Source organism: Nipponia nippon, unplaced genomic scaffold (genome assembly GCF_047370975.1).
Source record: "Nipponia nippon isolate SJK-2023a ecotype South Korea unplaced genomic scaffold, ASM4737097v1 scaffold_66, whole genome shotgun sequence".
Taxonomy (NCBI): Eukaryota; Metazoa; Chordata; class Aves; order Pelecaniformes; family Threskiornithidae; genus Nipponia; species Nipponia nippon.
The window spans coordinates 302290-329957 of record NW_028262387.1 but is presented as its reverse complement, the minus strand read 5'-3'; the positions used below and the strand labels follow the sequence as shown (position 1 = coordinate 329957).

General features: G+C 67.2%; 4 protein-coding genes across 4 annotated transcripts; all 4 read right to left on the bottom strand.

Moving 5' to 3' along the window:
• Nucleotides 1-525: 525 nt before the first annotated feature.
• On the bottom strand, nt 526-4091 carry LOC148051158 (uncharacterized). Its single transcript, XM_087738333.1, has 12 exons — nt 3990-4091; nt 3859-3909; nt 3690-3767; nt 3333-3389; nt 2528-2671; nt 2325-2420; nt 2185-2232; nt 1780-1839; nt 1613-1668; nt 1304-1373; nt 1072-1118; nt 526-727 (listed from the first exon to the last, which is right to left on the bottom strand). The coding sequence occupies exons 1-12, from the start codon at nt 4089-4091 to the stop codon at nt 526-528; spliced, it is 1011 nt and encodes a 336-aa protein (XP_087594459.1).
• Nucleotides 4092-6300: 2209 nt separating this feature from the next.
• On the bottom strand, nt 6301-9868 carry LOC148051157 (uncharacterized). The gene is made up of 12 exons (XM_087738332.1): nt 9767-9868; nt 9636-9686; nt 9467-9544; nt 9110-9166; nt 8312-8448; nt 8132-8225; nt 7953-8009; nt 7556-7615; nt 7389-7444; nt 7079-7148; nt 6847-6893; nt 6301-6502 (listed from the first exon to the last, which is right to left on the bottom strand). Exons 1-12 carry the CDS (start codon nt 9866-9868, stop codon nt 6301-6303), a joined length of 1011 nt encoding a protein of 336 aa, XP_087594458.1.
• Nucleotides 9869-12077: 2209 nt separating this feature from the next.
• On the bottom strand, nt 12078-15642 carry LOC148051156 (uncharacterized). The gene is made up of 12 exons (XM_087738331.1): nt 15541-15642; nt 15410-15460; nt 15241-15318; nt 14884-14940; nt 14086-14222; nt 13906-13999; nt 13727-13783; nt 13330-13389; nt 13162-13217; nt 12855-12924; nt 12624-12670; nt 12078-12279 (listed from the first exon to the last, which is right to left on the bottom strand). The coding sequence occupies exons 1-12, from the start codon at nt 15640-15642 to the stop codon at nt 12078-12080; spliced, it is 1011 nt and encodes a 336-aa protein (XP_087594457.1).
• Nucleotides 15643-17850: 2208 nt separating this feature from the next.
• On the bottom strand, nt 17851-21419 carry LOC148051155 (uncharacterized). Its single transcript, XM_087738330.1, has 12 exons — nt 21318-21419; nt 21187-21237; nt 21018-21095; nt 20661-20717; nt 19863-19999; nt 19683-19776; nt 19504-19560; nt 19105-19164; nt 18937-18992; nt 18629-18698; nt 18397-18443; nt 17851-18052 (listed from the first exon to the last, which is right to left on the bottom strand). The coding sequence occupies exons 1-12, from the start codon at nt 21417-21419 to the stop codon at nt 17851-17853; spliced, it is 1011 nt and encodes a 336-aa protein (XP_087594456.1).
• Nucleotides 21420-27668: the final 6249 nt, after the last annotated feature.

Below are 27668 nucleotides of genomic sequence, written 5' to 3'. Positions count from 1 at the left end.
TGTGGCATGGGGGGTGTGGGTCCATAGGGGCCATGGGGCACAAGGGCAGGTGGGCAGCCGCGGGGTTGTGGGGGGCTGTGGGGAGGAAGGGAGGGGGCTTGGGGGGTCTAGGGGGCTGTGGGTGAAAACGTTTGCCGGCCGCCGTGTAAATGTGTCCCCGGCTGCTGGAACCCAAGTAGCCTCAGACGCTTACGGTGGTTGGCCTGCGCATGGCTAAATGGTTGCCAAAAGGTGGTGTAAAAAACTAGGGTGGCCTGAGAAGAGGGTGGTTCCCCCTGAGCGTACAGCAGCATAAATACTTTGGGGACGGCGGGAGGGAGGGCAGGTGCGGCTGGCACACAAGGACCTGGCTTGTGGCAGGCAGGGTGGTGGCACCCAGTGCCTAGCAGAGGAGGCTGGGCCTGGCCTCGAGGAGCTGCGGGGACCAGCACACGGGGCAAGACCCTCTCTCCCCCTGTGCCCCAGCAAACACGCCTGAGCCCATGGAGTTGGAGGTAGAAAAGGCTTTATTGGGGGGGCGGGCTGTCAGAAGGGCAGCAGCCCCTCACTGCGCACGGGGAGGATCTTCCACAGGCTGCATGCCAGGGTGGTGTAGGTCTCCTCAGGCAGCACACACACCAGCAGGCGGTAGAAGAGCTCGGGGTCGTACCAGGAGGCGTAGAGCACCGCAGCAGCCAGAGCGAAGCCGACGGCCAGCTGCAGGCCGATGAAGAGCAGGCCGAGTGTCCTGTGGGGCAGAAGAGGGATGGGAGGCAGGGCAGGCTGGATGCATCCCAAGCCCATCTTGCCTCTGGGATGGAGGGGGCCATCCTGGGAGCCCCCACGGGCTGCCTCCCCAGCCGCTTCTCATTGCTCCCTCGGGCAGGATGGGACATGAGACTCCACAAGCCCGGGAAAGCACCCCGGCCCAGGGAAAACCGCCGCTGAGCACTTCCCAGCTGCCAAGCCCACAGCCGGCCAGCAGCTCCCCAGCAGCCTGGACTTGTGAGCCCCGCCGGCGGGAGCAGGTGTCTGGCCCATGCCACCCGCTGCCCGGGAGCAGGCCCCAGGGGCCCCAGTGGGGACACTCACTCCAGCCAATAAATGAAGCCGCGTCTTCTCGCCAGCATCTCCCTCTCCTGCAGAGAGATGGACGCTTGTCAAGCACTGCTGCGCAGTCGGGACAGCTGGAGTTGCACGGTGCCCCCGGCCTCCGCCTTGCGCAGGAGTACAGCCCACGCGTGGCTGTGACCTCCACGGACCCCCCTCCCCAGGGAGACCCACGCTGGCCGGGGCAGGGGCTGGCACAGGCTCTCCCCCTTACCAGCTGTGCTTCCACCACCTCCGGCAGCGCAGTCCCCGGCGCCTCTGCCTCCTTCTTCCTCTGCAGCTGGCTGCAGGCAACAGGGCTCGGTTGGAGGAGTTAGAGACCTCCGTGGCCACGCGGGCAGGCCCCTTGCGCACATACAGCACCCCAGGCAGGGCTTGGGCTCCCCTGTCACACCGCGTGCTGCACATTCCCCCCACCCCATTGCCTAGCACCAGCACTGGCAGCCCCAGCGCTCCGGGTGCTGCAGAGACACCCCCCCCCCCCGCCCCCGGACACCCGCGTGGGGCGAGGGGCCCAACTCACCAGGCCTCTTCCTCCTCCAGTGCCTCTTCGAGTTTCTTCATTTCCTGACGCAGCACCTGGGAGAGGGAAGGGTGCGAGTCCCTGAGCCCGCTGCCAGCCTCCTCCAACCCCCCCACCCCAGGGCCCGGGGGCACCCACCCGTTTTCCCCCAGCCCTTTCGGCACTACCTCATTCTCCTCCTCATCCTTCCGCAGCCAGGCCACCATCTGGGCACAGTGCTCTTGCCCCTGCAAAACAACGGGCGTTATCGTGCGGGCGGCTGGGCTGGGACCTGGGCACCCTCACCCCTCTCCAGCCCCAGGGCCATGCCCACTCGCTACCCCACTGCCCCAGGGCACGGGGAGACTGGGCGACTGACAAGGCCGGGCAGAGGGAAGTGACAGACGCCCCCCGATCCTGGGGAAAATGTCCTCCCCAGTCCCGCTTCTGCCCGCGGACGCTGGGCAACCGGCGCTAGGTGACCCTCCTTGAGCAGGGGGGTTGGGCAAGCCAAGATGACCTCCAGAGGTCCCTTCGAGCCTCTCAGCCCCAGCCGCTGCAGCTCTGGGACATGGGCAGGAGAGGACACCAACCTTAATGTTGAACGCCTCTATGGCATCGTGCAGGCGTTGGTTCTCCTCCTGCATGCGGAAAGGAGAGCAGGGGCTCAGGGTCTGCAGCCCCAGGGTCTGCAGCCCCAGCCCCCACGGACCAGGAACCACTCCACTCCTACCATACGCTGCAGCAGCTCCATGCTCCTTGCCCTTTGTGTGGAGCCCTGCCCAGAATCTCTGCCGGCTCCGCCATCAGTCCCTGGAGCCTCTGCTGCCTGCAGGCATGGGGAACCATCAGATTCCCTGTCACAGACATCCCCGCCCTCGCACATGGCTCTGCCCCAGCTTCCTACGTCCCAGCGCCCATCAGCCATCTGCACACCCAGCACCCTCGCCCTGTGCCGGGCTTGGCCTGCGCCAGCTGGGTGCTGAGCCCGTGGCAGGAGGTGGTGGGGGGCACCAGGGACCGCTGAGGAGAGAAGGAGCTTCCCCATCCCTGCTGTGCCGGGCGCCCGCAGGACCACTCCTGGTCGTGGGGCTGCCCTGTTCTAGGGCCACTGCGACGCCTCCAGTGTCGCCACCCTGCCCCGTGAGGTCGCAGCGCCCTTGCCCCCAGGACCCCCCTTCCTTTTGGTCCCCCACCAGCCCCAGCAGCGCACGCGTCCTCCCCACACATTGCAGGGAACCATGGCGGGAAAGGGCATCCCCAGTCAGTCCCCAGGGCCCCGGAGGTCAGGCCAGGGCCAGGGCAGCAGGCGCCCGGGTGACCTGGGGCTAGCACCATTGCCCAGCAGCTCTGGCCACCCCCTCGAGGGATTTCTGGATGCAGGTCACAGACCTTCATCAGCTCCCACACTGCTGTGCCTCCCTCTGCCTCTCCCTGGGAGAGGCCTGCCTGGGAGAGAAGAGGGAACAGGAATGTCTCCAGGAGGGTCACTCATCCCTCTGCCTTCCCCAAAGCCATACTGCTGTGCCTGCAGACCCACAGCAGGCTCCCCTCTGCAGCACAGCCACAGCCAAGAGCCTGGCGGATCTGCACAGGCCCAGTCCCTCCATCACGGACACCGTATCCTGGAGGAAATCTCCTGCCCAGCCACACCACTGCCCGTGGCTGCTGGGGTGCACGGACCCACCGCTGGCACCCCCCTCCCTGACCCTTTCAGGACGGGCCTCCTTTTCCCCTGTACCTTCTGCGTCTCTTCCAGGCTCACGGCTGCCTCCCTGCTTGCCACCTGAGCGTGCTCCTGTGGGAGAGGAGGGGAAGAAAAGCAGCCATCAGGGCAGCGGGACACCGCCACGAGTGCATTCCCCTCGGCATTATCCCCTCCCAGCTCCCCTCGGGCACTGCCGTTGCCCTCGCGTCCCCTCTCCTTCCCAGCCCTGCAGGCACCAGGGGCAGACAGAGGGACCCCCAGGCCCAACGCTGCGCACGGGTCCACATCTGGAGCAACTGGCTCTAAGTGACCCTGCTTGAGCAGGGGCATTGCACAAGACAAGACGATCTCCCGCCCAACCTCAAGCACTCTGTGATTCTGTGAACTCACCTTCGTCCGGGCCACCAGCCGCTCCAGCTGCTGGAGCTCCTGGCCATTGCTTTGCAAGCGCCGCGCCACAGCACCCTTCTGGGAAGAGGAGCCGGACACAGGCACTGAGCCCCTGCCACAGCCCCAGGGGCTGCAGCTGGGGGAGGTGGGCAGAGGAGGGCACGCTGACCTCCATGGAGAGCCGCTCCACGGTTTCCTGCAGCTCCTGCTGCTTCTTGCCCTGTGTGGGGAAAAGAGGGCTCAGGGGCTCAGGTCTCGCAGCCCCAGCCCCCGGGGACAAGGGGAACGCTCCACACCTACCAGACGCCACAGCACCTCCTTGTGCCTCTGTGACGCAGCAGAACACTGCGTCAGGCGCTCCCGGAGCACGCGGAGCTCTTGCTTCCCCACTTCTGCCTGCATGGCTGCACCTGCGCGTCGGGAGCCGGCAGGGCGTGAGGGGCACGGCCGCAGGCACTATCCGGCACGGACACTGGCGGGGACGCTGCCCTACCCTGACACACAAGCGCACAGGGACACGCGGGTGGGCTCAGGGGAACGCACCCCCGCACGACTGTGCCCAGGCGCACAACCCCGCTCACCTGCAGCTGTGCCCGGCACCGCGGGTGCTGGCACAGGTCCAGCCGTACGCCCGCGGGCACAGCCACGCACCGCCTTGTGCTCCGCAAACGCAGGCGCACCCGCGCTCTCTCACGCAAAGGAAGGCCACGCACGTGCACAGTCAGGGCTGGCACGGGAGCCTCCCTCCAGCGTAGGGCACCGTCCGCCGTCTGCACTCACGCGCCTGCGCCCCCTCCCTCTCCCCAGCAGTCCTGTGCGCTCACACGCACTAGTTCCGTGCCGCGCTTGGCCCGCGCCAGCTGGGTGCTGAGCACGTGGCAGGATACGGTGGGGGCGCCAGGGACCGCTGAGGAGAGAAGGAGCTTCCCCTGCCCTGCTTTGCCAGGTGCCCGCGGGGCCCCTCTGCACGGCGGACACAGCACAGGTCGTTGGCGCGTACTCTCCAGACTCCTGCCCAGCACCACTGAGGTTCTCCTCCAGGTGCTGCCCTGCCTCTGGGAGCAGCCCCCTTTGTACCCACGGCGGTGACCGTGTTGTCACAAGCCCCGAGTGACGTCACGGTTACAGGGCCACCACTGCCCACTGTGACGTGGCAATCACCTCCCTGGGGCTGGCGCCAAGCTGGCCGTGGGGCCCAGCCATGGCCAGGGGGAAACAGGGCAGCACTCTCAGCGTCCACTCTTAGCGCATGGGCGGGAGCGACCTGGGGCACCGCGTGTCAGCATCTCTCCGCGGGGTACGCCTGTCCCACAGCTGTCCAGCTCCAGCAGCAGCTCCCCACCCCAAGTCCAAGCAGGAGCCAGGCTGCACGTGTACTCCCAGCAGGCACAGGCAGGCACTCACAGCCACGCGCGTGCACCACGGCTGCGCGCGTGTGCACAGGTGGCCAGACCGCATGGAGTCCAGCACAGGGCTCAAGCATCCAGCCCCCGTTTGGATCCAGCATCCAGCCCCGGGGGGAGAACTACAGCCCCGGAAGGGGAAGAATAAAGCCTAGCCCCCTGCTCCAGCCTGGGCAGACGCCGTGCTTGCAGGCTCCCCAGAGGAATGGTCTCTCTCTCTTGCTCCGAGCCGCAGCTGCTGGCCCGTGGCGGGGACAGCAGGAGGGAAGGGGTGGGGGCACGCGGCAGGCAGGCAGTGACCCACGTGCTCCAGCTCTCTGGCCCTTCGAGGGGCTGCATGCAGCAGCGCCGCATTCAGGAGGTGGCAAGGCCGGGTCGCTCCGGCCTCCATCTGACAGGGCCGTTCCCCTCGTCAGCCAAACCTGTGAGTGGCTGGAGAAGGTGGCAGGGAGCAGCCGGGGCTGTGCCGGCCGGTGGCTGTGGGGTCAGCCGGGACACGGGCCTTGGGGACAGAGCCAGCGGCTCCGAGACTGCTAGAATGGGTCCCATGGGATGGGGTGCGACAGGTGATGGGGACAGGGGCCCCCGCGGCTGTGGGGCCAAGAGGGATGGGAGCATTTGGAGGAGAGGAGAGCAGGGTGGTGGGGACAGTGGGGAGGGAGAAGGGCAGAGGCTGGGGGGCTGTGGCATGGAGGGGTGTGGGTCCATAGGGGCCATGGGGCACAAGGGCAGGTGGGCAGCCGCGGGGTTGTGGGGGGCTGTGGGGAGGAAGGGAGGGGGCTTGGGTGGTCTAGGGGGCTGTGGGTGAAAACGTTTGCCGGCCGCCGTGTAAATGTGTCCCCGGCTGCTGGAACCCAAGTAGCCTCAGACGCTTACGGTGGTTGGCCTGCGCATGGCTAAATGGTTGCCAAAAGGTGGTGTAAAAAACTAGGGTGGCCTGAGAAGAGGGTGGTTCCCCCTGAGCGTACAGCAGCATAAATACTTTGGGGACGGCGGGAGGGAGGGCAGGTGCGGCTGGCACACAAGGACCTGGCTTGTGGCAGGCAGGGTGGTGGCACCCAGTGCCTAGCAGAGGAGGCTGGGCCTGGCCTCGAGGAGCTGCGGGGACCAGCACACGGGGCAAGACCCTCTCTCCCCCTGTGCCCCAGCAAACACGCCTGAGCCCATGGAGTTGGAGGTAGAAAAGGCTTTATTGGGGGGGCGGGCTGTCAGAAGGGCAGCAGCCCCTCACTGCGCACGGGGAGGATCTTCCACAGGCTGCATGCCAGGGTGGTGTAGGTCTCCTCAGGCAGCACACACACCAGCAGGCGGTAGAAGAGCTCGGGGTCGTACCAGGAGGCGTAGAGCACCGCAGCAGCCAGAGCGAAGCCGACGGCCAGCTGCAGGCCGATGAAGAGCAGGCCGAGTGTCCTGTGGGGCAGAAGAGGGATGGGAGGCAGGGCAGGCTGGATGCATCCCAAGCCCATCTTGCCTCTGGGATGGAGGGGGCCATCCTGGGAGCCCCCACGGGCTGCCTCCCCAGCCGCTTCTCATTGCTCCCTCGGGCAGGATGGGACATGAGACTCCACAAGCCCGGGAAAGCACCCCGGCCCAGGGAAAACCGCCGCTGAGCACTTCCCAGCTGCCAAGCCCACAGCCGGCCAGCAGCTCCCCAGCAGCCTGGACTTGTGAGCCCCGCCGGCGGGAGCAGGTGTCTGGCCCATGCCACCCGCTGCCCGGGAGCAGGCCCCAGGGGCCCCAGTGGGGACACTCACTCCAGCCAATAAATGAAGCCGCGTCTTCTCGCCAGCATCTCCCTCTCCTGCAGAGAGATGGACGCTTGTCAAGCACTGCTGCGCAGTTGGGACAGCTGGAGTTGCACGGTGCCCCCGGCCTCCGCCTTGCGCAGGAGTACAGCCCACGCGTGGCTGTGACCTCCACGGACCCCCCTCCCCAGGGAGACCCACGCTGGCCGGGGCAGGGGCTGGCACAGGCTCTCCCCCTTACCAGCTTTGCTTCCACCACCTCCGGCAGCACAGTCCCCGGCGCCTCTGCCTCCTTCTTCCTCTGCAGCTGGCTGCAGGCAACAGGGCTCGGTTGGAGGAGTTAGAGACCTCCGTGGCCACGCGGGCAGGCCCCTTGCGCACATACAGCACCCCAGGCAGGGCTTGGGCTCCCCTGTCACACCGCGTGCTGCACATTCCCCCCACCCCATTGCCTAGCACCAGCACTGGCAGCCCCAGCGCTCCGGGTGCTGCAGAGACACACCCCCCCCCCCGCCCCCGGACACCCGCGTGGGGCGAGGGGCCCAACTCACCAGGCCTCTTCCTCCTCCAGTGCCTCTTCGAGTTTCTTCATTTCCTGACGCAGCACCTGGGAGAAGGAAGGGTGCGAGTCCCTGAGCCCGCTGCCAGCCTCCTCCAACCCCCCCACCCCAGGGCCCGGGGGCACCCACCCGTTTTCCCCCAGCCCTTTCGGCACTACCTCATTCTCCTCCTCATCCTTCCGCAGCCAGGCCACCATCTGGGCACAGTGCTCTTGCCCCTGCAAAACAACGGGCGTTATCGTGCGGGCGGCTGGGCTGGGACCTGGGCACCCTCACCCCTCTCCAGCCCCAGGGCCATGCCCACTCGCTACCCCACTGCCCCAGGGCACGGGGAGACTGGGCGACTGACAAGGCCGGGCAGAGGGAAGTGACAGACGCCCCCGATCCTGGGGAAAATGTCCTCCCCAGTCCCGCTTCTGCCCGCGGACGCTGGGCAACCGGCGCTAGGTGACCCTCCTTGAGCAGGGGGTTGGGCAAGCCAAGATGACCTCCAGAGGTCCCTTCGAGCCTCTCAGCCCCAGCCGCTGCAGCTCTGGGACATGGGCAGGAGAGGACACCAACCTTAATGTTGAACGCCTCTATGGCATCGTGCAGGCGTTGTTGGTTCTCCTCCTGCATGCGGAAAGGAGAGCAGGGGCTCAGGGTCTGCAGCCCCAGGGTTTGCAGCCCCAGCCCCCACGGACCAGGAGCCACTCCACACCTACCATACGCTGCAGTAGCTCCATGCTCCTTGCCCGTTGTGTGGAGCCCTGCCCAGAATCTCTGCCGGCTCCGCCATCAGTCCCTGGAGCCTCTGCTGCCTGCAGGCATGGGGAACCATCAGATTCCCTGTCACAGACATCCCCGCCCTCGCACATGGCTCTGCCCCAGCTTCCTACGTCCCAGCGCCCATCAGCCATCTGCACACCCAGCACCCTCGCCCTGTGCCGGGCTTGGCCTGCGCCAGCTGGGTGCTGAGCCCGTGGCAGGAGGTGGTGGGGGGCACCAGGGACCGCTGAGGAGAGAAGGAGCTTCCCCATCCCTGCTGTGCCGGGCGCCCGCAGGACCACTCCTGGTCATGGGGCTGCCCTGTTCTAGGGCCGCTGCGACGCCTCCAGTGTCGCCACCCTGCCCCGTGAGGTCGCAGCGCCCTTGCCCCCAGGACCCCCCTTCCTTTTGGTCCCCCACCAGCCCCAGCAGCGCACGCGTCCTCCCCACACATTGCAGGGAACCATGGCGGGAAAGGGCATCCCCAGTCAGTCCCCAGGGCCCCGGAGGTCAGGCCAGGGCCAGGGCAGCAGGCGCCCGGGTGACCTGGGGCTAGCACCATTGCCCAGCAGCTCTGGCCACCCCCTCAAGGGATTTCTGGATGCAGGTCACAGACCTTCATCAGCTCCCACACTGCTGTGCCTCCCTCTGCCTTTCCCTGGGAGAGGCCTGCCTGGGAGAGAAGAGGGAACAGGAATGTCTCCAGGAGGGTCACTCATCCCTCTGCCTTCCCCAAAGCCATACTGCTGTGCCTGCAGACCCACAGCAGGCTCCCCTCTGCAGCACAGCCACAGCCAAGAGCCTGGCGGATCTGCACAGGCCCAGTCCCTCCATCACGGACACCGTATCCTGGAGGAAATCTCCTGCCCAGCCACACCACTGCCCGTGGCTGCTGGGGTGCACGGACCCACCGCTGGCACCCCCCTCCCTGACCCTTTCAGGACGGGCCTCCTTTTCCCCTGTACCTTCTGCGTCTCTTCCAGGCTCACGGCTGCCTCCCTGCTTGCCACCTGAGCGTGCTCCTGTGGGAGAGGAGGGGAAGAAAAGCAGCCATCAGGGCAGCGGGACACCGCCACGAGTGCATTCCCCTCGGCATTATCCCCTCCCAGCTCCCCTCGGGCACTGCCGTTGCCCTCGTGTCCCCTCTCCTTCCCAGCCCTGCAGGCACCAGGGGCAGACAGAGGGACCCCCAGGCCCAACGCTGCGCACGGGTCCACATCTGGAGCAACTGGCTCTAAGTGACCCTGCTTGAGCAGGGGCATTGCACAAGACAAGACGATCTCCCGCCCAACCTCAAGCACTCTGTGATTCTGTGAACTCACCTTCGTCCGGGCCACCAGCCGCTCCAGCTGCTGGAGCTCCTGGCCATTGCTTTGCAAGCGCCGCGCCACAGCACCCTTCTGGGAAGAGGAGCCGGACACAGGCACTGAGCCCCTGCCACAGCCCCAGGGGCTGCAGCTGGGGGAGGTGGGCAGAGGAGGGCACGCTGACCTCCATGGAGAGCCGCTCCACGGTTTCCTGCAGCTCCTGCTGCTTCTTGCCCTGTGTGGGGAAAAGAGGGCTCAGGGGCTCAGGTCTCGCAGCCCCAGCCCCCGGGGACAAGGGGAACGCTCCACACCTACCAGACGCCACAGCACCTCCTTGTGCCTCTGTGACGCAGCAGAACACTGCGTCAGGCGCTCCCGGAGCACGCGGAGCTCTTGCTTCCCCACTTCTGCCTGCATGGCTGCACCTGCGCGTCGGGAGCCGGCAGGGCGTGAGGGGCACGGCCGCAGGCACTATCCGGCACGGACACTGGCGGGGACGCTGCCCTACCCTGACACACAAGCGCACAGGGACACGCGGGTGGGCTCAGGGGAACGCACCCCCGCACGACTGTGCCCAGGCGCACAACCCCGCTCACCTGCAGCTGTGCCCGGCACCGCGGGTGCTGGCACAGGTCCAGCCGTACGCCCGCGGGCACAGCCACGCACCGCCTTGTGCTCCGCAAACGCAGGCGCACCCGCGCTCTCTCACGCAAAGGAAGGCCACGCACGTGCACAGTCAGGGCTGGCACGGGAGCCTCCCTCCAGCGTAGGGCACCGTCCGCCGTCTGCACTCACGCGCCTGCGCCCCCTCCCTCTCACCCAGCGGTCCTGTGCGCTCACACGCACTAGTTCCGTGCCGCGCTTGGCCCGCGCCAGCTGGGTGCTGAGCACGTGGCAGGATACGGTGGGGGGCGCCAGGGACCGCTGAGGAGAGAAGGAGCTTCCCCTGCCCTGCTTTGCCAGGTGCCCGCGGGGCCCCTCTGCACGGCGGACACAGCACAGGTCGTTGGCGCGTACTCTCCAGACTCCTGCCCAGCACCACTGAGGTTCTCCTCCAGGTGCTGCCCTGCCTCTGGGAGCAGCCCCCTTTGTACCCACGGCGGTGACCGTGTTGTCACAAGCCCCGAGTGACGTCACGGTTACAGGGCCACCACTGCCCACTGTGACGTGGCAATCACCTCCCTGGGGCTGGCGCCAAGCTGGCCGTGGGGCCCAGCCATGGCCAGGGGGAAACAGGGCAGCACTCTCAGCGTCCACTCTTAGCGCATGGGCGGGAGCGACCTGGGGCACCGCGTGTCAGCATCTCTCCGCGGGGTACGCCTGTCCCACAGCTGTCCAGCTCCAGCAGCAGCTCCCCACCCCAAGTCCAAGCAGGAGCCAGGCTGCACGTGTACTCCCAGCAGGCACAGGCAGGCACTCACAGCCACGCGCGTGCACCACGGCTGCGCGCGTGTGCACAGGTGGCCAGACCGCATGGAGTCCAGCACAGGGCTCAAGCATCCAGCCCCCGTTTGGATCCAGCATCCAGCCCCGGGGGGAGAACTACAGCCCCGGAAGGGGAAGAATAAAGCCTAGCCCCCTGCTCCAGCCTGGGCAGACGCCGTGCTTGCAGGCTCCCCAGAGGAATGGTCTCTCTCTCTTGCTCCGAGCCGCAGCTGCTGGCCCGTGGCGGGGACAGCAGGAGGGAAGGGGTGGGGGCACGCGGCAGGCAGGCAGTGACCCACGTGCTCCAGCTCTCTGGCCCTTCGAGGGGCTGCATGCAGCAGCGCCACATTCAGGAGGTGGCAGGCCGGGTCGCTCCGGCCTCCATCTGACAGGGCCTTTCCCCTCGTCAGCCAAACCTGTGAGTGGCTGGAGAAGGTGGCAGGGAGCAGCCGGGGCTGTGCCGGCCGGTGGCTGTGGGGTCAGCCGGGACACGGGCCTTGGGGACAGAGCCAGCGGCTCCGAGACTGCTAGAATGGGTCCCATGGGATGGGGTGCGACAGGTGATGGGGACAGGGGCCCCCGCGGCTGTGGGGCCAAGAGGGATGGGAGCATTTGGAGGAGAGGAGAGCAGGGTGGTGGGGACAGTGGGGAGGGAGAAGGGCAGAGGCTGGGGGGCTGTGGCATGGGGGGTGTGGGTCCATAGGGGCCATGGGGCACAAGGGCAGGTGGGCAGCCGCGGGGTTGTGGGGGGCTGTGGGGAGGAAGGGAGGGGGCTTGGGTGGTCTAGGGGGCTGTGGGTGAAAACGTTTGCCGGCCGCCGTGTAAATGTGTCCCCGGCTGCTGGAACCCAAGTAGTCTCAGACGCTTACGGTGGTTGGCCTGCGCATGGCTAAATGGTTGCCAAAAGGTGGTGTAAAAAACTAGGGTGGCCTGAGAAGAGGGTGGTTCCCCCTGAGCGTACAGCAGCATAAATACTTTGGGGACGGCGGGAGGGAGGGCAGGTGCGGCTGGCACACAAGGACCTGGCTTGTGGCAGGCAGGGTGGTGGCACCCAGTGCCTAGCAGAGGAGGCTGGGCCTGGCCTCGAGGAGCTGCGGGGACCAGCACACGGGGCAAGACCCTCTCTCCCCCTGTGCCCCAGCAAACACGCCTGAGCCCATGGAGTTGGAGGTAGAAAAGGCTTTATTGGGGGGGCGGGCTGTCAGAAGGGCAGCAGCCCCTCACTGCGCACGGGGAGGATCTTCCACAGGCTGCATGCCAGGGTGGTGTAGGTCTCCTCAGGCAGCACACACACCAGCAGGCGGTAGAAGAGCTCGGGGTCGTACCAGGAGGCGTAGAGCACCGCAGCAGCCAGAGCGAAGCCGACGGCCAGCTGCAGGCCGATGAAGAGCAGGCCGAGTGTCCTGTGGGGCAGAAGAGGGATGGGAGGCAGGGCAGGCTGGATGCATCCCAAGCCCATCTTGCCTCTGGGATGGAGGGGGCCATCCTGGGAGCCCCCACGGGCTGCCTCCCCAGCCGCTTCTCATTGCTCCCTCGGGCAGGATGGGACATGAGACTCCACAAGCCCGGGAAAGCACCCCGGCCCAGGGAAAACCGCCGCTGAGCACTTCCCAGCTGCCAAGCCCACAGCCGGCCAGCAGCTCCCCAGCAGCCTGGACTTGTGAGCCCCGCCGGCGGGAGCAGGTGTCTGGCCCATGCCACCCGCTGCCCGGGAGCAGGCCCCAGGGGCCCCAGTGGGGACACTCACTCCAGCCAATAAATGAAGCCGCGTCTTCTCGCCAGCATCTCCCTCTCCTGCAGAGAGATGGACGCTTGTCAAGCACTGCTGCGCAGTCGGGACAGCTGGAGTTGCACGGTGCCCCCGGCCTCCGCCTTGCGCAGGAGTACAGCCCACGCGTGGCTGTGACCTCCACGGACCCCCTCCCCAGGGAGACCCACGCTGGCCGGGGCAGGGGCTGGCACAGGCTCTCCCCCTTACCAGCTGTGCTTCCACCACCTCCGGCAGCGCAGTCCCCGGCGCCTCTGCCTCCTTCTTCCTCTGCAGCTGGCTGCAGGCAACAGGGCTCGGTTGGAGGAGTTAGAGACCTCCGTGGCCACGCGGGCAGGCCCCTTGCGCACATACAGCACCCCAGGCAGGGCTTGGGCTCCCCTGTCACACCGCGTGCTGCACATTCCCCCCACCCCATTGCCTAGCACCAGCACTGGCAGCCCCAGCGCTCCGAGTGCTGCAGAGACACCCCCCCCCCGCCCCCGGACACCCGCGTGGGGCGAGGGGCCCAACTCACCAGGCCTCTTCCTCCTCCAGTGCCTCTTCGAGTTTCTTCATTTCCTGACGCAGCACCTGGGAGAAGGAAGGGTGCAAGTCCCTGAGCCCGCTGCCAGCCTCCTCCAACCCCCCCCACCCCAGGGCCCGGGGGCACCCACCCGTTTTCCCCCAGCCCTTTCGGCACTACCTCATTCTCCTCCTCATCCTTCTGCAGCCAGGCCACCATCTGGGCACAGTGCTCTTGCCTCTGCAAAACAACGGGCGTTATCGTGCGGGCGGCTGGGCTGGGACCTGGGCACCCTCACCCCTCTCCAGCCCCAGGGCCATGCCCACTCGCTACCCCACTGCCCCAGGGCACGGGGAGACTGGGCGACTGACAAGGCCGGGCAGAGGGAAGTGACAGACGCCCCCGATCCTGGGGAAAATGTCCTCCCCAGTCCCGCTTCTGCCCGCGGACGCTGGGCAACCGGCGCTAGGTGACCCTCCTTGAGCAGGGGGTTGGGCAAGCCAAGATGACCTCCAGAGGTCCCTTCGAGCCTCTCAGCCCCAGCCGCTGCAGCTCTGGGACATGGGCAGGAGAGGACACCAACCTTAATGTTGAACGCCTCTATGGCATCGTGCAGGCGTTGTTGGTTCTCCTCCTGCATGCGGGAAGGAGAGCAGGGGCTCAGGGTCTGCAGCCCCAGGGTCTGCAGCCCCAGCCCCCACGGACCAGGAGCCACTCCACACCTACCATACGCTGCAGTAGCTCCATGCTCCTTGCCCGTTGTGTGGAGCCCTGCCCAGAATCTCTGCCGGCTCCGCCATCAGTCCCTGGAGCCTCTGCTGCCTGCAGGCATGGGGAACCATCAGATTCCCTGTCACAGACATCCCCGCCCTCGCACATGGCTCTGCCCCAGCTTCCTACGTCCCAGCGCCCATCAGCCATCTGCACACCCAGCACCCTCGCCCTGTGCCGGGCTTGGCCTGCGCCAGCTGGGTGCTGAGCCCGTGGCAGGAGGTGGTGGGGGGCACCAGGGACCGCTGAGGAGAGAAGGAGCTTCCCCATCCCTGCTGTGCCGGGCGCCCGCAGGACCACTCCTGGTCATGGGGCTGCCCTGTTCTAGGGCCGCTGCGACGCCTCCAGTGTCGCCACCCTGCCCCGTGAGGTCGCAGCGCCCTTGCCCCCAGGACCCTCCTTCCTTTTGGTCCCCCACCAGCCCCAGCAGCGCACGCGTCCTCCCCACACATTGCAGGGAACCATGGCGGGAAAGGGCATCCCCAGTCAGTCCCCAGGGCCCCGGAGGTCAGGCCAGGGCCAGGGCAGCAGGCGCCCGGGTGACCTGGGGCTAGCACCATTGCCCAGCAGCTCTGGCCACCCCCTCGAGGGATTTCTGGATGCAGGTCACAGACCTTCATCAGCTCCCACACTGCTGTGCCTCCCTCTGCCTCTCCCTGGGAGAGGCCTGCCTGGGAGAGAAGAGGGAACAGGAATGTCTCCAGGAGGGTCACTCATCCCTCTGCCTTCCCCAAAGCCATACTGCTGTGCCTGCAGACCCACAGCAGGCTCCCCTCTGCAGCACAGCCACAGCCAAGAGCCTGGCGGATCTGCACAGGCCCAGTCCCTCCATCACGGACACCGTATCCTGGAGGAAATCTCCTGCCCAGCCACACCACTGCCCGTGGCTGCTGGGGTGCACGGACCCACCGCTGGCACCCCCCTCCCTGACCCTTTCAGGACGGGCCTCCTTTTCCCCTGTACCTTCTGCGTCTCTTCCAGGCTCACGGCTGCCTCCCTGCTTGCCACCTGAGCGTGCTCCTGTGGGAGAGGAGGGGAAGAAAAGCAGCCATCAGGGCAGCGGGACACCGCCACGAGTGCATTCCCCTCGGCATTATCCCCTCCCAGCTCCCCTCGGGCACTGCCGTTGCCCTCGCGTCCCCTCTCCTTCCCAGCCCTGCAGGCACCAGGGGCAGACAGAGGGACCCCCAGGCCCAACGCTGCGCACGGGTCCACATCTGGAGCAACTGGCTCTAAGTGACCCTGCTTGAGCAGGGGCATTGCACAAGACAAGACGATCTCCCGCCCAACCTCAAGCACTCTGTGATTCTGTGAACTCACCTTCGTCCGGGCCACCAGCCGCTCCAGCTGCTGGAGCTCCTGGCCATTGCTTTGCAAGCGCCGCGCCACAGCACCCTTCTGGGAAGAGGAGCCGGACACAGGCACTGAGCCCCTGCCACAGCCCCAGGGGCTGCAGGTGGGGGAGGTGGGCAGAGGAGGGCACGCTGACCTCCATGGAGAGCCGCTCCACGGTTTCCTGCAGCTCCTGCTGCTTCTTGCCCTGTGTGGGGAAAAGAGGGCTCAGGGGCTCAGGTCTCGCAGCCCCAGCCCCCGGGGACAAGGGGAACGCTCCACACCTACCAGACGCCACAGCACCTCCTTGTGCCTCTGTGACGCAGCAGAACACTGCGTCAGGCGCTCCCGGAGCATGCGGAGCTCTTGCTTCCCCACTTCTGCCTGCATGGCTGCACCTGCGCGTCGGGAGCCGGCAGGGCGTGAGGGGCACGGCCGCAGGCACTATCCGGCACGGACACTGGCGGGGACGCTGCCCTACCCTGACACACAAGCGCACAGGGACACGCGGGTGGGCTCAGGGGAACGCACCCCCGCACGACTGTGCCCAGGCGCACAACCCCGCTCACCTGCAGCTGTGCCCGGCACCGCGGGTGCTGGCACAGGTCCAGCCGTACGCCCGCGGGCACAGCCACGCACCGCCTTGTGCTCCGCAAACGCAGGCGCACCCGCGCTCTCTCACGCAAAGGAAGGCCACGCACGTGCACAGTCAGGGCTGGCACGGGAGCCTCCCTCCAGCGTAGGGCACCGTCCGCCGTCTGCACTCACGCGCCTGCGCCCCCTCCCTCTCACCAGCGGTCCTGTGTGCTCACACACACTAGTTCCGTGCCGCGCTTGGCCCGCGCCAGCTGGGTGCTGAGCACGTGGCAGGATACGGTGGGGGGCGCCAGGGACCGCTGAGGAGAGAAGGAGCTTCCCCTGCCCTGCTTTGCCAGGTGCCCGCGGGGCCCCTCTGCACGGCGGACACAGCACAGGTCGTTGGCGCGTACTCTCCAGACTCCTGCCCAGCACCACTGAGGTTCTCCTCCAGGTGCTGCCCTGCCTCTGGGAGCAGCCCCCTTTGTACCCACGGCGGTGACCGTGTTGTCACAAGCCCCGAGTGACGTCACGGTTACAGGGCCACCACTGCCCACTGTGACGTGGCAATCACCTCCCTGGGGCTGGCGCCAAGCTGGCCGTGGGGCCCAGCCATGGCCAGGGGGAAACAGGGCAGCACTCTCAGCGTCCACTCTTAGCGCATGGGCGGGAGCGACCTGGGGCACCGCGTGTCAGCATCTCTCCGCGGGGTACGCCTGTCCCACAGCTGTCCAGCTCCAGCAGCAGCTCCCCACCCCAAGTCCAAGCAGGAGCCAGGCTGCACGTGTACTCCCAGCAGGCACAGGCAGGCACTCACAGCCACGCGCGTGCACCACGGCTGCGCGCGTGTGCACAGGTGGCCAGACCGCATGGAGTCCAGCACAGGGCTCAAGCATCCAGCCCCCGTTTGGATCCAGCATCCAGCCCCGGGGGGAGAACTACAGCCCCGGAAGGGGAAGAATAAAGCCTAGCCCCCTGCTCCAGCCTGGGCAGACGCCGTGCTTGCAGGCTCCCCAGAGGAATGGTCTCTCTCTCTTGCTCCGAGCCGCAGCTGCTGGCCCGCGGGGGGGACAGCAGGAGGGAAGGGGCGGGGGCACGCGGCAGGCAGGCAGTGACCCACGTGCTCCAGCTCTCTGGCCCTTCGAGGGGCTGCATGCAGCAGCGCCACATTCAGGAGGTGGCAGGCCGGGTCGCTCCGGCCTCCATCTGACAGGGCCTTTCCCCTCGTCAGCCAAACCTGTGAGTGGCTGGAGAAGGTGGCAGGGAGCAGCCGGGGCTGTGCCGGCCGGTGGCTGTGGGGTCAGCCGGGACACGGGCCTTGGGGACAGAGCCAGCGGCTCCGAGACTGCTAGAATGGGTCCCATGGGATGGGGTGCGACAGGTGATGGGGACAGGGGCCCCCGCGGCTGTGGGGCCAAGAGGGATGGGAGCATTTGGAGGAGAGGAGAGCAGGGTGGTGGGGACAGTGGGGAGGGAGAAGGGCAGAGGCTGGGGGGCTGTGGCATGGGGGGTGTGGGTCCATAGGGGCCATGGGGCACAAGGGCAGGTGGGCAGCCGCGGGGTTGTGGGGGGCTGTGGGGAGGAAGGGAGGGGGCTTGGGGGGTCTAGGGGGCTGTGGGTGAAAACGTTTGCCGGCCGCCGTGTAAATGTGTCCCCGGCTGCTGGAACCCAAGTAGTCTCAGACGCTTACGGTGGTTGGCCTGCGCATGGCTAAATGGTTGCCAAAAGGTGGTGTAAAAAACTAGGGTGGCCTGAGAAGAGGGTGGTTCCCCCTGAGCGTACAGCAGCATAAATACTTTGGGGACGGCGGGAGGGAGGGCAGGTGCGGCTGGCACACAAGGACCTGGCTTGTGGCAGGCAGGGTGGTGGCACCCAGTGCCTAGCAGAGGAGGCTGGGCCTGGCCTCGAGGAGCTGCGGGGACCAGCACACGGGGCAAGACCCTCTCTCCCCCTGTGCCCCAGCAAACACGCCTGAGCCCATGGAGTTGGAGGTAGAAAAGGCTTTATTGGGGGGGCGGGCTGTCAGAAGGGCAGCAGCCCCTCACTGCGCACGGGGAGGATCTTCCACAGGCTGCATGCCAGGGTGGTGTAGGTCTCCTCAGGCAGCACACACACCAGCAGGCGGTAGAAGAGCTCGGGGTCGTACCAGGAGGCGTAGAGCACCGCAGCAGCCAGAGCGAAGCCGACGGCCAGCTGCAGGCCGATGAAGAGCAGGCCGAGTGTCCTGTGGGGCAGAAGAGGGATGGGAGGCAGGGCAGGCTGGATGCATCCCAAGCCCATCTTGCCTCTGGGATGGAGGGGGCCATCCTGGGAGCCCCCACGGGCTGCCTCCCCAGCCGCTTCTCATTGCTCCCTCGGGCAGGATGGGACATGAGACTCCACAAGCCCGGGAAAGCACCCCGGCCCAGGGAAAACCGCCGCTGAGCACTTCCCAGCTGCCAAGCCCACAGCCGGCCAGCAGCTCCCCAGCAGCCTGGACTTGTGAGCCCCGCCGGCGGGAGCAGGTGTCTGGCCCATGCCACCCGCTGCCCGGGAGCAGGCCCCAGGGGCCCCAGTGGGGACACTCACTCCAGCCAATAAATGAAGCCGCGTCTTCTCGCCAGCATCTCCCTCTCCTGCAGAGAGATGGACGCTTGTCAAGCACTGCTGCGCAGTTGGGACAGCTGGAGTTGCACGGTGCCCCCGGCCTCCGCCTTGCGCAGGAGTACAGCCCACGCGTGGCTGTGACCTCCACGGACCCCCCTCCCCAGGGAGACCCACGCTGGCCGGGGCAGGGGCTGGCACAGGCTCTCCCCCTTACCAGCTTTGCTTCCACCACCTCCGGCAGCGCAGTCCCCGGCGCCTCTGCCTCCTTCTTCCTCTGCAGCTGGCTGCAGGCAACAGGGCTCGGTTGGAGGAGTTAGAGACCTCCGTGGCCACGCGGGCAGGCCCCTTGCGCACATACAGCACCCCAGGCAGGGCTTGGGCTCCCCTGTCACACCGCGTGCTGCACATTCCCCCCACCCCATTGCCTAGCACCAGCACTGGCAGCCCCAGCGCTCCGGGTGCTGCAGAGACACCCCCCCCCCCGCCCCCGGACACCCGCGTGGGGCGAGGGGCCCAACTCACCAGGCCTCTTCCTCCTCCAGTGCCTCTTCGAGTTTCTTCATTTCCTGACGCAGCACCTGGGAGAAGGAAGGGTGCAAGTCCCTGAGCCCGCTGCCAGCCTCCTCCAACCCCCCCCACCCCAGGGCCCGGGGGCACCCACCCGTTTTCCCCCAGCCCTTTCGGCACTACCTCATTCTCCTCCTCATCCTTCCGCAGCCAGGCCACCATCTGGGCACAGTGCTCTTGCCCCTGCAAAACAACGGGCGTTATCGTGCGGGCGGCTGGGCTGGGACCTGGGCACCCTCACCCCTCTCCAGCCCCAGGGCCATGCCCACTCGCTACCCCACTGCCCCAGGGCACGGGGAGACTGGGCGACTGACAAGGCCGGGCAGAGGGAAGTGACAGACGCCCCCCGATCCTGGGGAAAATGTCCTCCCCAGTCCCGCTTCTGCCCGCGGACGCTGGGCAACCGGCGCTAGGTGACCCTCCTTGAGCAGGGGGGTTGGGCAAGCCAAGATGACCTCCAGAGGTCCCTTCGAGCCTCTCAGCCCCAGCCGCTGCAGCTCTGGGACATGGGCAGGAGAGGACACCAACCTTAATGTTGAACGCCTCTATGGCATCGTGCAGGCGTTGTTGGTTCTCCTCCTGCATGCGGGAAGGAGAGCAGGGGCTCAGGGTCTGCAGCCCCAGGGTCTGCAGCCCCAGCCCCCACGGACCAGGAGCCACTCCACACCTACCATACGCTGCAGTAGCTCCATGCTCCTTGCCCGTTGTGTGGAGCCCTGCCCAGAATCTCTGCCGGCTCCGCCATCAGTCCCTGGAGCCTCTGCTGCCTGCAGGCATGGGGAACCATCAGATTCCCTGTCACAGACATCCCCGCCCTCGCACATGGCTCTGCCCCAGCTTCCTACGTCCCAGCGCCCATCAGCCATCTGCACACCCAGCACCCTCGCCCTGTGCCGGGCTTGGCCTGCGCCAGCTGGGTGCTGAGCCCGTGGCAGGAGGTGGTGGGGGGCACCAGGGACCGCTGAGGAGAGAAGGAGCTTCCCCATCCCTGCTGTGCCGGGCGCCCGCAGGACCACTCCTGGTCATGGGGCTGCCCTGTTCTAGGGCCGCTGCGACGCCTCCAGTGTCGCCACCCTGCCCCGTGAGGTCGCAGCGCCCTTGCCCCCAGGCCCCCCCTTCCTTTTGGTCCCCCACCAGCCCCAGCAGCGCACGCGTCCTCCCCACACATTGCAGGGAACCATGGCGGGAAAGGGCATCCCCAGTCAGTCCCCAGGGCCCCGGAGGTCAGGCCAGGGCCAGGGCAGCAGGCGCCCGGGTGACCTGGGGCTAGCACCATTGCCCAGCAGCTCTGGCCACCCCCTCGAGGGATTTCTGGATGCAGGTCACAGACCTTCATCAGCTCCCACACTGCTGTGCCTCCCTCTGCCTCTCCCTGGGAGAGGCCTGCCTGGGAGAGAAGAGGGAACAGGAATGTCTCCAGGAGGGTCACTCATCCCTCTGCCTTCCCCAAAGCCATACTGCTGTGCCTGCAGACCCACAGCAGGCTCCCCTCTGCAGCACAGCCACAGCCAAGAGCCTGGCGGATCTGCACAGGCCCAGTCCCTCCATCACGGACACCGTATCCTGGAGGAAATCTCCTGCCCAGCCACACCACTGCCCGTGGCTGCTGGGGTGCACGGACCCACCGCTGGCACCCCCCTCCCTGACCCTTTCAGGACGGGCCTCCTTTTCCCCTGTACCTTCTGCGTCTCTTCCAGGCTCACGGCTGCCTCCCTGCTTGCCACCTGAGCGTGCTCCTGTGGGAGAGGAGGGGAAGAAAAGCAGCCATCAGGGCAGCGGGACACCGCCACGAGTGCATTCCCCTCGGCATTATCCCCTCCCAGCTCCCCTCGGGCACTGCCGTTGCCCTCGCGTCCCCTCTCCTTCCCAGCCCTGCAGGCACCAGGGGCAGACAGAGGGACCCCCAGGCCCAACGCTGCGCACGGGTCCACATCTGGAGCAACTGGCTCTAAGTGACCCTGCTTGAGCAGGGGCATTGCACAAGACAAGACGATCTCCCGCCCAACCTCAAGCACTCTGTGATTCTGTGAACTCACCTTCGTCCGGGCCACCAGCCGCTCCAGCTGCTGGAGCTCCTGGCCATTGCTTTGCCAGCGCCGCGCCACAGCACCCTTCTGGGAAGAGGAGCCGGACACAGGCACTGAGCCCCTGCCACAGCCCCAGGGGCTGCAGCTGGGGGAGGTGGGCAGAGGAGGGCACGCTGACCTCCATGGAGAGCCGCTCCACGGTTTCCTGCAGCTCCTGCTGCTTCTTGCCCTGTGTGGGGAAAAGAGGGCTCAGGGGCTCAGGTCTCGCAGCCCCAGCCCCCGGGGACAAGGGGAACGCTCCACACCTACCAGACGCCACAGCACCTCCTTGTGCCTCTGTGACGCAGCGGAACACTGCGTCAGGCGCTCCCGGAGCATGCGGAGCTCTTGCTTCCCCACTTCTGCCTGCATGGCTGCACCTGCGCGTCGGGAGCCGGCAGGGCGTGAGGGGCACGGCCGCAGGCACTATCCGGCACGGACACTGGCGGGGACGCTGCCCTACCCTGACACACAAGCGCACAGGGACACGCGGGTGGGCTCAGGGGAACGCACCCCCGCACGACTGTGCCCAGGCGCACAACCCCGCTCACCTGCAGCTGTGCCCGGCACCGCGGGTGCTGGCACAGGTCCAGCCGTACGCCCGCGGGCACAGCCACGCACCGCCTTGTGCTCCGCAAACGCAGGCGCACCCGCGCTCTCTCACGCAAAGGAAGGCCACGCACGTGCACAGTCAGGGCTGGCACGGGAGCCTCCCTCCAGCGTAGGGCACCGTCCGCCGTCTGCACTCACGCGCCTGCGCCCCCTCCCTCTCACCAGCGGTCCTGTGCGCTCACACGCACTAGTTCCGTGCCGCGCTTGGCCCGCGCCAGCTGGGTGCTGAGCACGTGGCAGGATACGGTGGGGGGCGCCAGGGACCGCTGAGGAGAGAAGGAGCTTCCCCTGCCCTGCTTTGCCAGGTGCCCGCGGGGCCCCTCTGCACGGCGGACACAGCACAGGTCGTTGGCGCGTACTCTCCAGACTCCTGCCCAGCACCACTGAGGTTCTCCTCCAGGTGCTGCCCTGCCTCTGGGAGCAGCCCCCTTTGTACCCACGGCGGTGACCGTGTTGTCACAAGCCCCGAGTGACGTCACGGTTACAGGGCCACCACTGCCCACTGTGACGTGGCAATCACCTCCCTGGGGCTGGCGCCAAGCTGGCCGTGGGGCCCAGCCATGGCCAGGGGGAAACAGGGCAGCACTCTCAGCGTCCACTCTTAGCGCATGGGCGGGAGCGACCTGGGGCACCGCGTGTCAGCATCTCTCCGCGGGGTACGCCTGTCCCACAGCTGTCCAGCTCCAGCAGCAGCTCCCCACCCCAAGTCCAAGCAGGAGCCAGGCTGCACGTGTACTCCCAGCAGGCACAGGCAGGCACTCACAGCCACGCGCGTGCACCACGGCTGCGCGCGTGTGCACAGGTGGCCAGACCGCATGGAGTCCAGCACAGGGCTCAAGCATCCAGCCCCCGTTTGGATCCAGCATCCAGCCCCGGGGGGAGAACTACAGCCCCGGAAGGGGAAAAATAAAGCCTAGCCCCCTGCTCCAGCCTGGGCAGACGCCGTGCTTGCAGGCTCCCCAGAGGAATGGTCTCTCTCTCTTGCTCCGAGCCGCAGCTGCTGGCCCGCGGGGGGGACAGCAGGAGGGAAGGGGCGGGGGCACGCGGCAGGCAGGCAGTGACCCACGTGCTCCAGCTCTCTGGCCCTTCGAGGGGCTGCATGCAGCAGCGCCGCATTCAGGAGCTGGCAAGGCCGGGTCGCTCCGGCCTCCATCTGACAGGGCCTTTCCCCTCGTCAGCCAAACCTGTGAGTGGCTGGAGAAGGTGGCAGGGAGCAGCCGGGGCTGTGCCGGCCGGTGGCTGTGGGGTCAGCCGGGACACGGGCCTTGGGGACAGAGCCAGCGGCTCCGAGACTGCTAGAATGGGTCCCATGGGATGGGGTGCGACAGGTGATGGGGACAGGGGCCCCTGCGGCTGTGGGGCCAAGAGGGATGGGAGCATTTGGAGGAGAGGAGACCAGGGTGGTGGGGACAGTGGGGAGGGAGAAGGGCAGAGGCTGGGGGGCTGTGGCATGGGGGGTGTGGGTCCATAGGGGCCATGGGGCACAAGGGCAGGTGGGCAGCCGCGGGGTTGTGGGGGGCTGTGGGGAGGAAGGGAGGGGGCTTGGGGGGTCTAGGGGGCTGTGGGTGAAAACGTTTGCCGGCCGCCGTGTAAATGTGTCCCCGGCTGCTGGAACCCAAGTAGCCTCAGACGCTTACGGTGGTTGGCCTGCACATGGCTAAATGGTTGCCAAAAGGTGGTGTAAAAAACTAGGGTGGCCTGAGAAGAGGGTGGTTCCCCCTGAGCGTACAGCAGCATAAATACTTTGGGGACGGCGGGAGGGAGGGCAGGTGCGGCTGGCACACAAGGACCTGGCTTGTGGCAGGCAGGGTGGTGGCACCCAGTGCCTAGCAGAGGAGGCTGGGCCTGGCCTCGAGGAGCTGCGGGGACCAGCACACGGGGCAAGACCCTCTCTCCCCCTGTGCCCCAGCAAACACGCCTGAGCCCATGGAGTTGGAGGTAGAAAAGGCTTTATTGGGGGGGCGGGCTGTCAGAAGGGCAGCAGCCCCTCACTGCGCACGGGGAGGATCTTCCACAGGCTGCATCCCAGGGTGGTGTAGGTCTCCTCAGGCAGCACACACACCAGCAGGCGGTAGAAGAGCTCGGGGTCGTACCAGGAGGCGTAGAGCACCGCAGCAGCCAGAGCGAAGCCGACGGCCAGCTGCAGGCCGATGAAGAGCAGGCCGAGTGTCCTGTGGGGCAGAAGAGGGATGGGAGGCAGGGCAGGCTGGATGCATCCCAAGCCCATCTTGCCTCTGGGATGGAGGGGGCCATCCTGGGAGCCCCCACGGGCTGCCTCCCCAGCCGCTTCTCATTGCTCCCTCGGGCAGGATGGGACATGAGACTCCACAAGCCCGGGAAAGCACCACGGCCCAGGGAAAACCGCCGCTGAGCACTTCCCAGCTGCCAAGCCCACAGCCGGCCAGCAGCTCCCCAGCAGCCTGGACTTGTGAGCCCCGCCGGCGGGAGCAGGTGTCTGGCCCATGCCACCCGCTGCCCGGGAGCAGGCCCCAGGGGCCCCAGTGGGGACACTCACTCCAGCCAATAAATGAAGCCGCGTCTTCTCGCCAGCATCTCCCTCTCCTGCAGAGAGATGGACGCTTGTCAAGCACTGCTGCGCAGTTGGGACAGCTGGAGTTGCACGGTGCCCCCGGCCTCCGCCTTGCGCAGGAGTACAGCCCACGCGTGGCTGTGACCTCCACGGACCCCCCTCCCCAGGGAGACCCACGCTGGCCGGGGCAGGGGCTGGCACAGGCTCTCCCCCTTACCAGCTTTGCTTCCACCACCTCCGGCAGCGCAGTCCCCGGCGCCTCTGCCTCCTTCTTCCTCTGCAGCTGGCTGCAGGCAACAGGGCTCGGTTGGAGGAGTTAGAGACCTCCGTGGCCACGCGGGCAGGCCCCTTGCGCACATACAGCACCCCAGGCAGGGCTTGGGCTCCCCTGTCACACCGCGTGCTGCACATTCCCCCCACCCCATTGCCTAGCACCAGCACTGGCAGCCCCAGCGCTCCGGGTGCTGCAGAGACACCCCCCCCCCCCCGCCCCCGGACACCCGCGTGGGGCGAGGGGCCCAACTCACCAGGCCTCTTCCTCCTCCAGTGCCTCTTCGAGTTTCTTCATTTCCTGACGCAGCACCTGGGAGAAGGAAGGGTGCGAGTCCCTGAGCCCGCTGCCAGCCTCCTCCAACCCCCCCACCCCAGGGCCCGGGGGCACCCACCCCTTTTCCCCCAGCCCTTTCGGCACTACCTCATTCTCCTCCTCATCCTTCTGCAGCCAGGCCACCATCTGGGCACAGTGCTCTTGCCTCTGCAAAACAACGGGCGTTATCGTGCGGGCGGCTGGGCTGGGACCTGGGCACCCTCACCCCTCTCCAGCCCCAGGGCCATGCCCACTCGCTACCCCACTGCCCCAGGGCACGGGGAGACTGGGGCATAGGGAAGTGACAGACGCCCCCAGATCCTGGGGAAAATGTCCTCCCCAGTCCCGCTTCTGCCCGCGGACGCTGGGCAACCGGCGCTAGGTGACCCTCCTTGAGCAGGGGGGTTGGGCAAGCCAAGATGACCTCCAGAGGTCCCTTCGAGCCTCTCAGCCCCAGCCGCTGCAGCTCTGGGACATGGGCAGGAGAGGACACCAACCTTAATGTTGAACGCCTCTATGGCATCGTGCAGGCGTTGTTGGTTCTCCTCCTGCATGCGGAAAGGAGAGCAGGGGCTCAGGGTCTGCAGCCCCAGGGTCTGCAGCCCCAGCCCCCACGGACCAGGAGCCACTCCACACCTACCATACGCTGCAGTAGCTCCATGCTCCTTGCCCGTTGTGTGGAGCCCTGCCCAGAATCTCTGCCGGCTCCGCCATCAGTCCCTGGAGCCTCTGCTGCCTGCAGGCATGGGGAACCATCAGATTCCCTGTCACAGACATCCCCGCCCTCGCACATGGCTCTGCCCCAGCTTCCTACGTCCCAGCGCCCATCAGCCATCTGCACACCCAGCACCCTCGCCCTGTGCCGGGCTTGGCCTGCGCCAGCTGGGTGCTGAGCCCGTGGCAGGAGGTGGTGGGGGGCACCAGGGACCGCTGAGGAGAGAAGGAGCTTCCCCATCCCTGCTGTGCCGGGCGCCCGCAGGACCACTCCTGGTCGTGGGGCTGCCCTGTTCTAGGGCCGCTGCGACGCCTCCAGTGTCGCCACCCTGCCCCGTGAGGTCGCAGCGCCCTTGCCCCCAGGACCCCCCTTCCTTTTGGTCCCCCACCAGCCCCAGCAGCGCACGCGTCCTCCCCACACATTGCAGGGAACCATGGCGGGAAAGGGCATCCCCAGTCAGTCCCCAGGGCCCCGGAGGTCAGGCCAGGGCCAGGGCAGCAGGCGCCCGGGTGACCTGGGGCTAGCACCATTGCCCAGCAGCTCTGGCCACCCCCTCGAGGGATTTCTGGATGCAGGTCACAGACCTTCATCAGCTCCCACACTGCTGTGCCTCCCTCTGCCTTTCCCTGGGAGAGGCCTGCCTGGGAGAGAAGAGGGAACAGGAATGTCTCCAGGAGGGTCACTCATCCCTCTGCCTTCCCCAAAGCCATACTGCTGTGCCTGCAGACCCACAGCAGGCTCCCCTCTGCAGCACAGCCACAGCCAAGAGCCTGGCGGATCTGCACAGGCCCAGTCCCTCCATCACGGACACCGTATCCTGGAGGAAATCTCCTGCCCAGCCACACCACTGCCCGTGGCTGCTGGGGTGCACGGACCCACCGCTGGCACCCCCCTCCCTGACCCTTTCAGGACGGGCCTCCTTTTCCCCTGTACCTTCTGCGTCTCTTCCAGGCTCACGGCTGCCTCCCTGCTTGCCACCTGAGCGTGCTCCTGTGGGAGAGGAGGGGAAGAAAAGCAGCCATCAGGGCAGCGGGACACCGCCACGAGTGCATTCCCCTCGGCATTATCCCCTCCCAGCTCCCCTCGGGCACTGCCGTTGCCCTCGCGTCCCCTCTCCTTCCCAGCCCTGCAGGCACCAGGGGCAGACAGAGGGACCCCCAGGCCCAACGCTGCGCACGGGTCCACATCTGGAGCAACTGGCTCTAAGTGACCCTGCTTGAGCAGGGGCATTGCACAAGACAAGACGATCTCCCGCCCAACCTCAAGCACTCTGTGATTCTGTGAACTCACCTTCGTCCGGGCCACCAGCCGCTCCAGCTGCTGGAGCTCCTGGCCATTGCTTTGCCAGCGCCGCGCCACAGCACCCTTCTGGGAAGAGGAGCCGGACACAGGCACTGAGCCCCTGCCACAGCCCCAGGGGCTGCAGCTGGGGGAGGTGGGCAGAGGAGGGCACGCTGACCTCCATGGAGAGCCGCTCCACGGTTTCCTGCAGCTCCTGCTGCTTCTTGCCCTGTGTGGGGAAAAGAGGGCTCAGGGGCTCAGGTCTCGCAGCCCCAGCCCCCGGGGACAAGGGGAACGCTCCACACCTACCAGACGCCACAGCACCTCCTTGTGCCTCTGTGACGCAGCAGAACACTGCGTCAGGCGCTCCCGGAGCATGCGGAGCTCTTGCTTCCCCACTTCTGCCTGCATGGCTGCACCTGCGCGTCGGGAGCCGGCAGGGCGTGAGGGGCACGGCCGCAGGCACTATCCGGCACGGACACTGGCGGGGACGCTGCCCTACCCTGACACACAAGCGCACAGGGACACGCGGGTGGGCTCAGGGGAACGCACCCCCGCACGACTGTGCCCAGGCGCACAACCCCGCTCACCTGCAGCTGTGCCCGGCACCGCGGGTGCTGGCACAGGTCCAGCCGTACGCCCGCGGGCACAGCCACGCACCGCCTTGTGCTCCGCAAACGCCGGCGCACCCGCGCTCTCTCACGCAAAGGAAGGCCACGCACGTGCACAGTCAGGGCTGGCACGGGAGCCTCCCTCCAGCGTAGGGCACCGTCCGCCGTCTGCACTCACGCGCCTGCGCCCCCTCCCTCTCACCAGCGGTCCTGTGCGCTCACACGCACTAGTTCCGTGCCGCGCTTGGCCCGCGCCAGCTGGGTGCTGAGCACGTGGCAGGATACG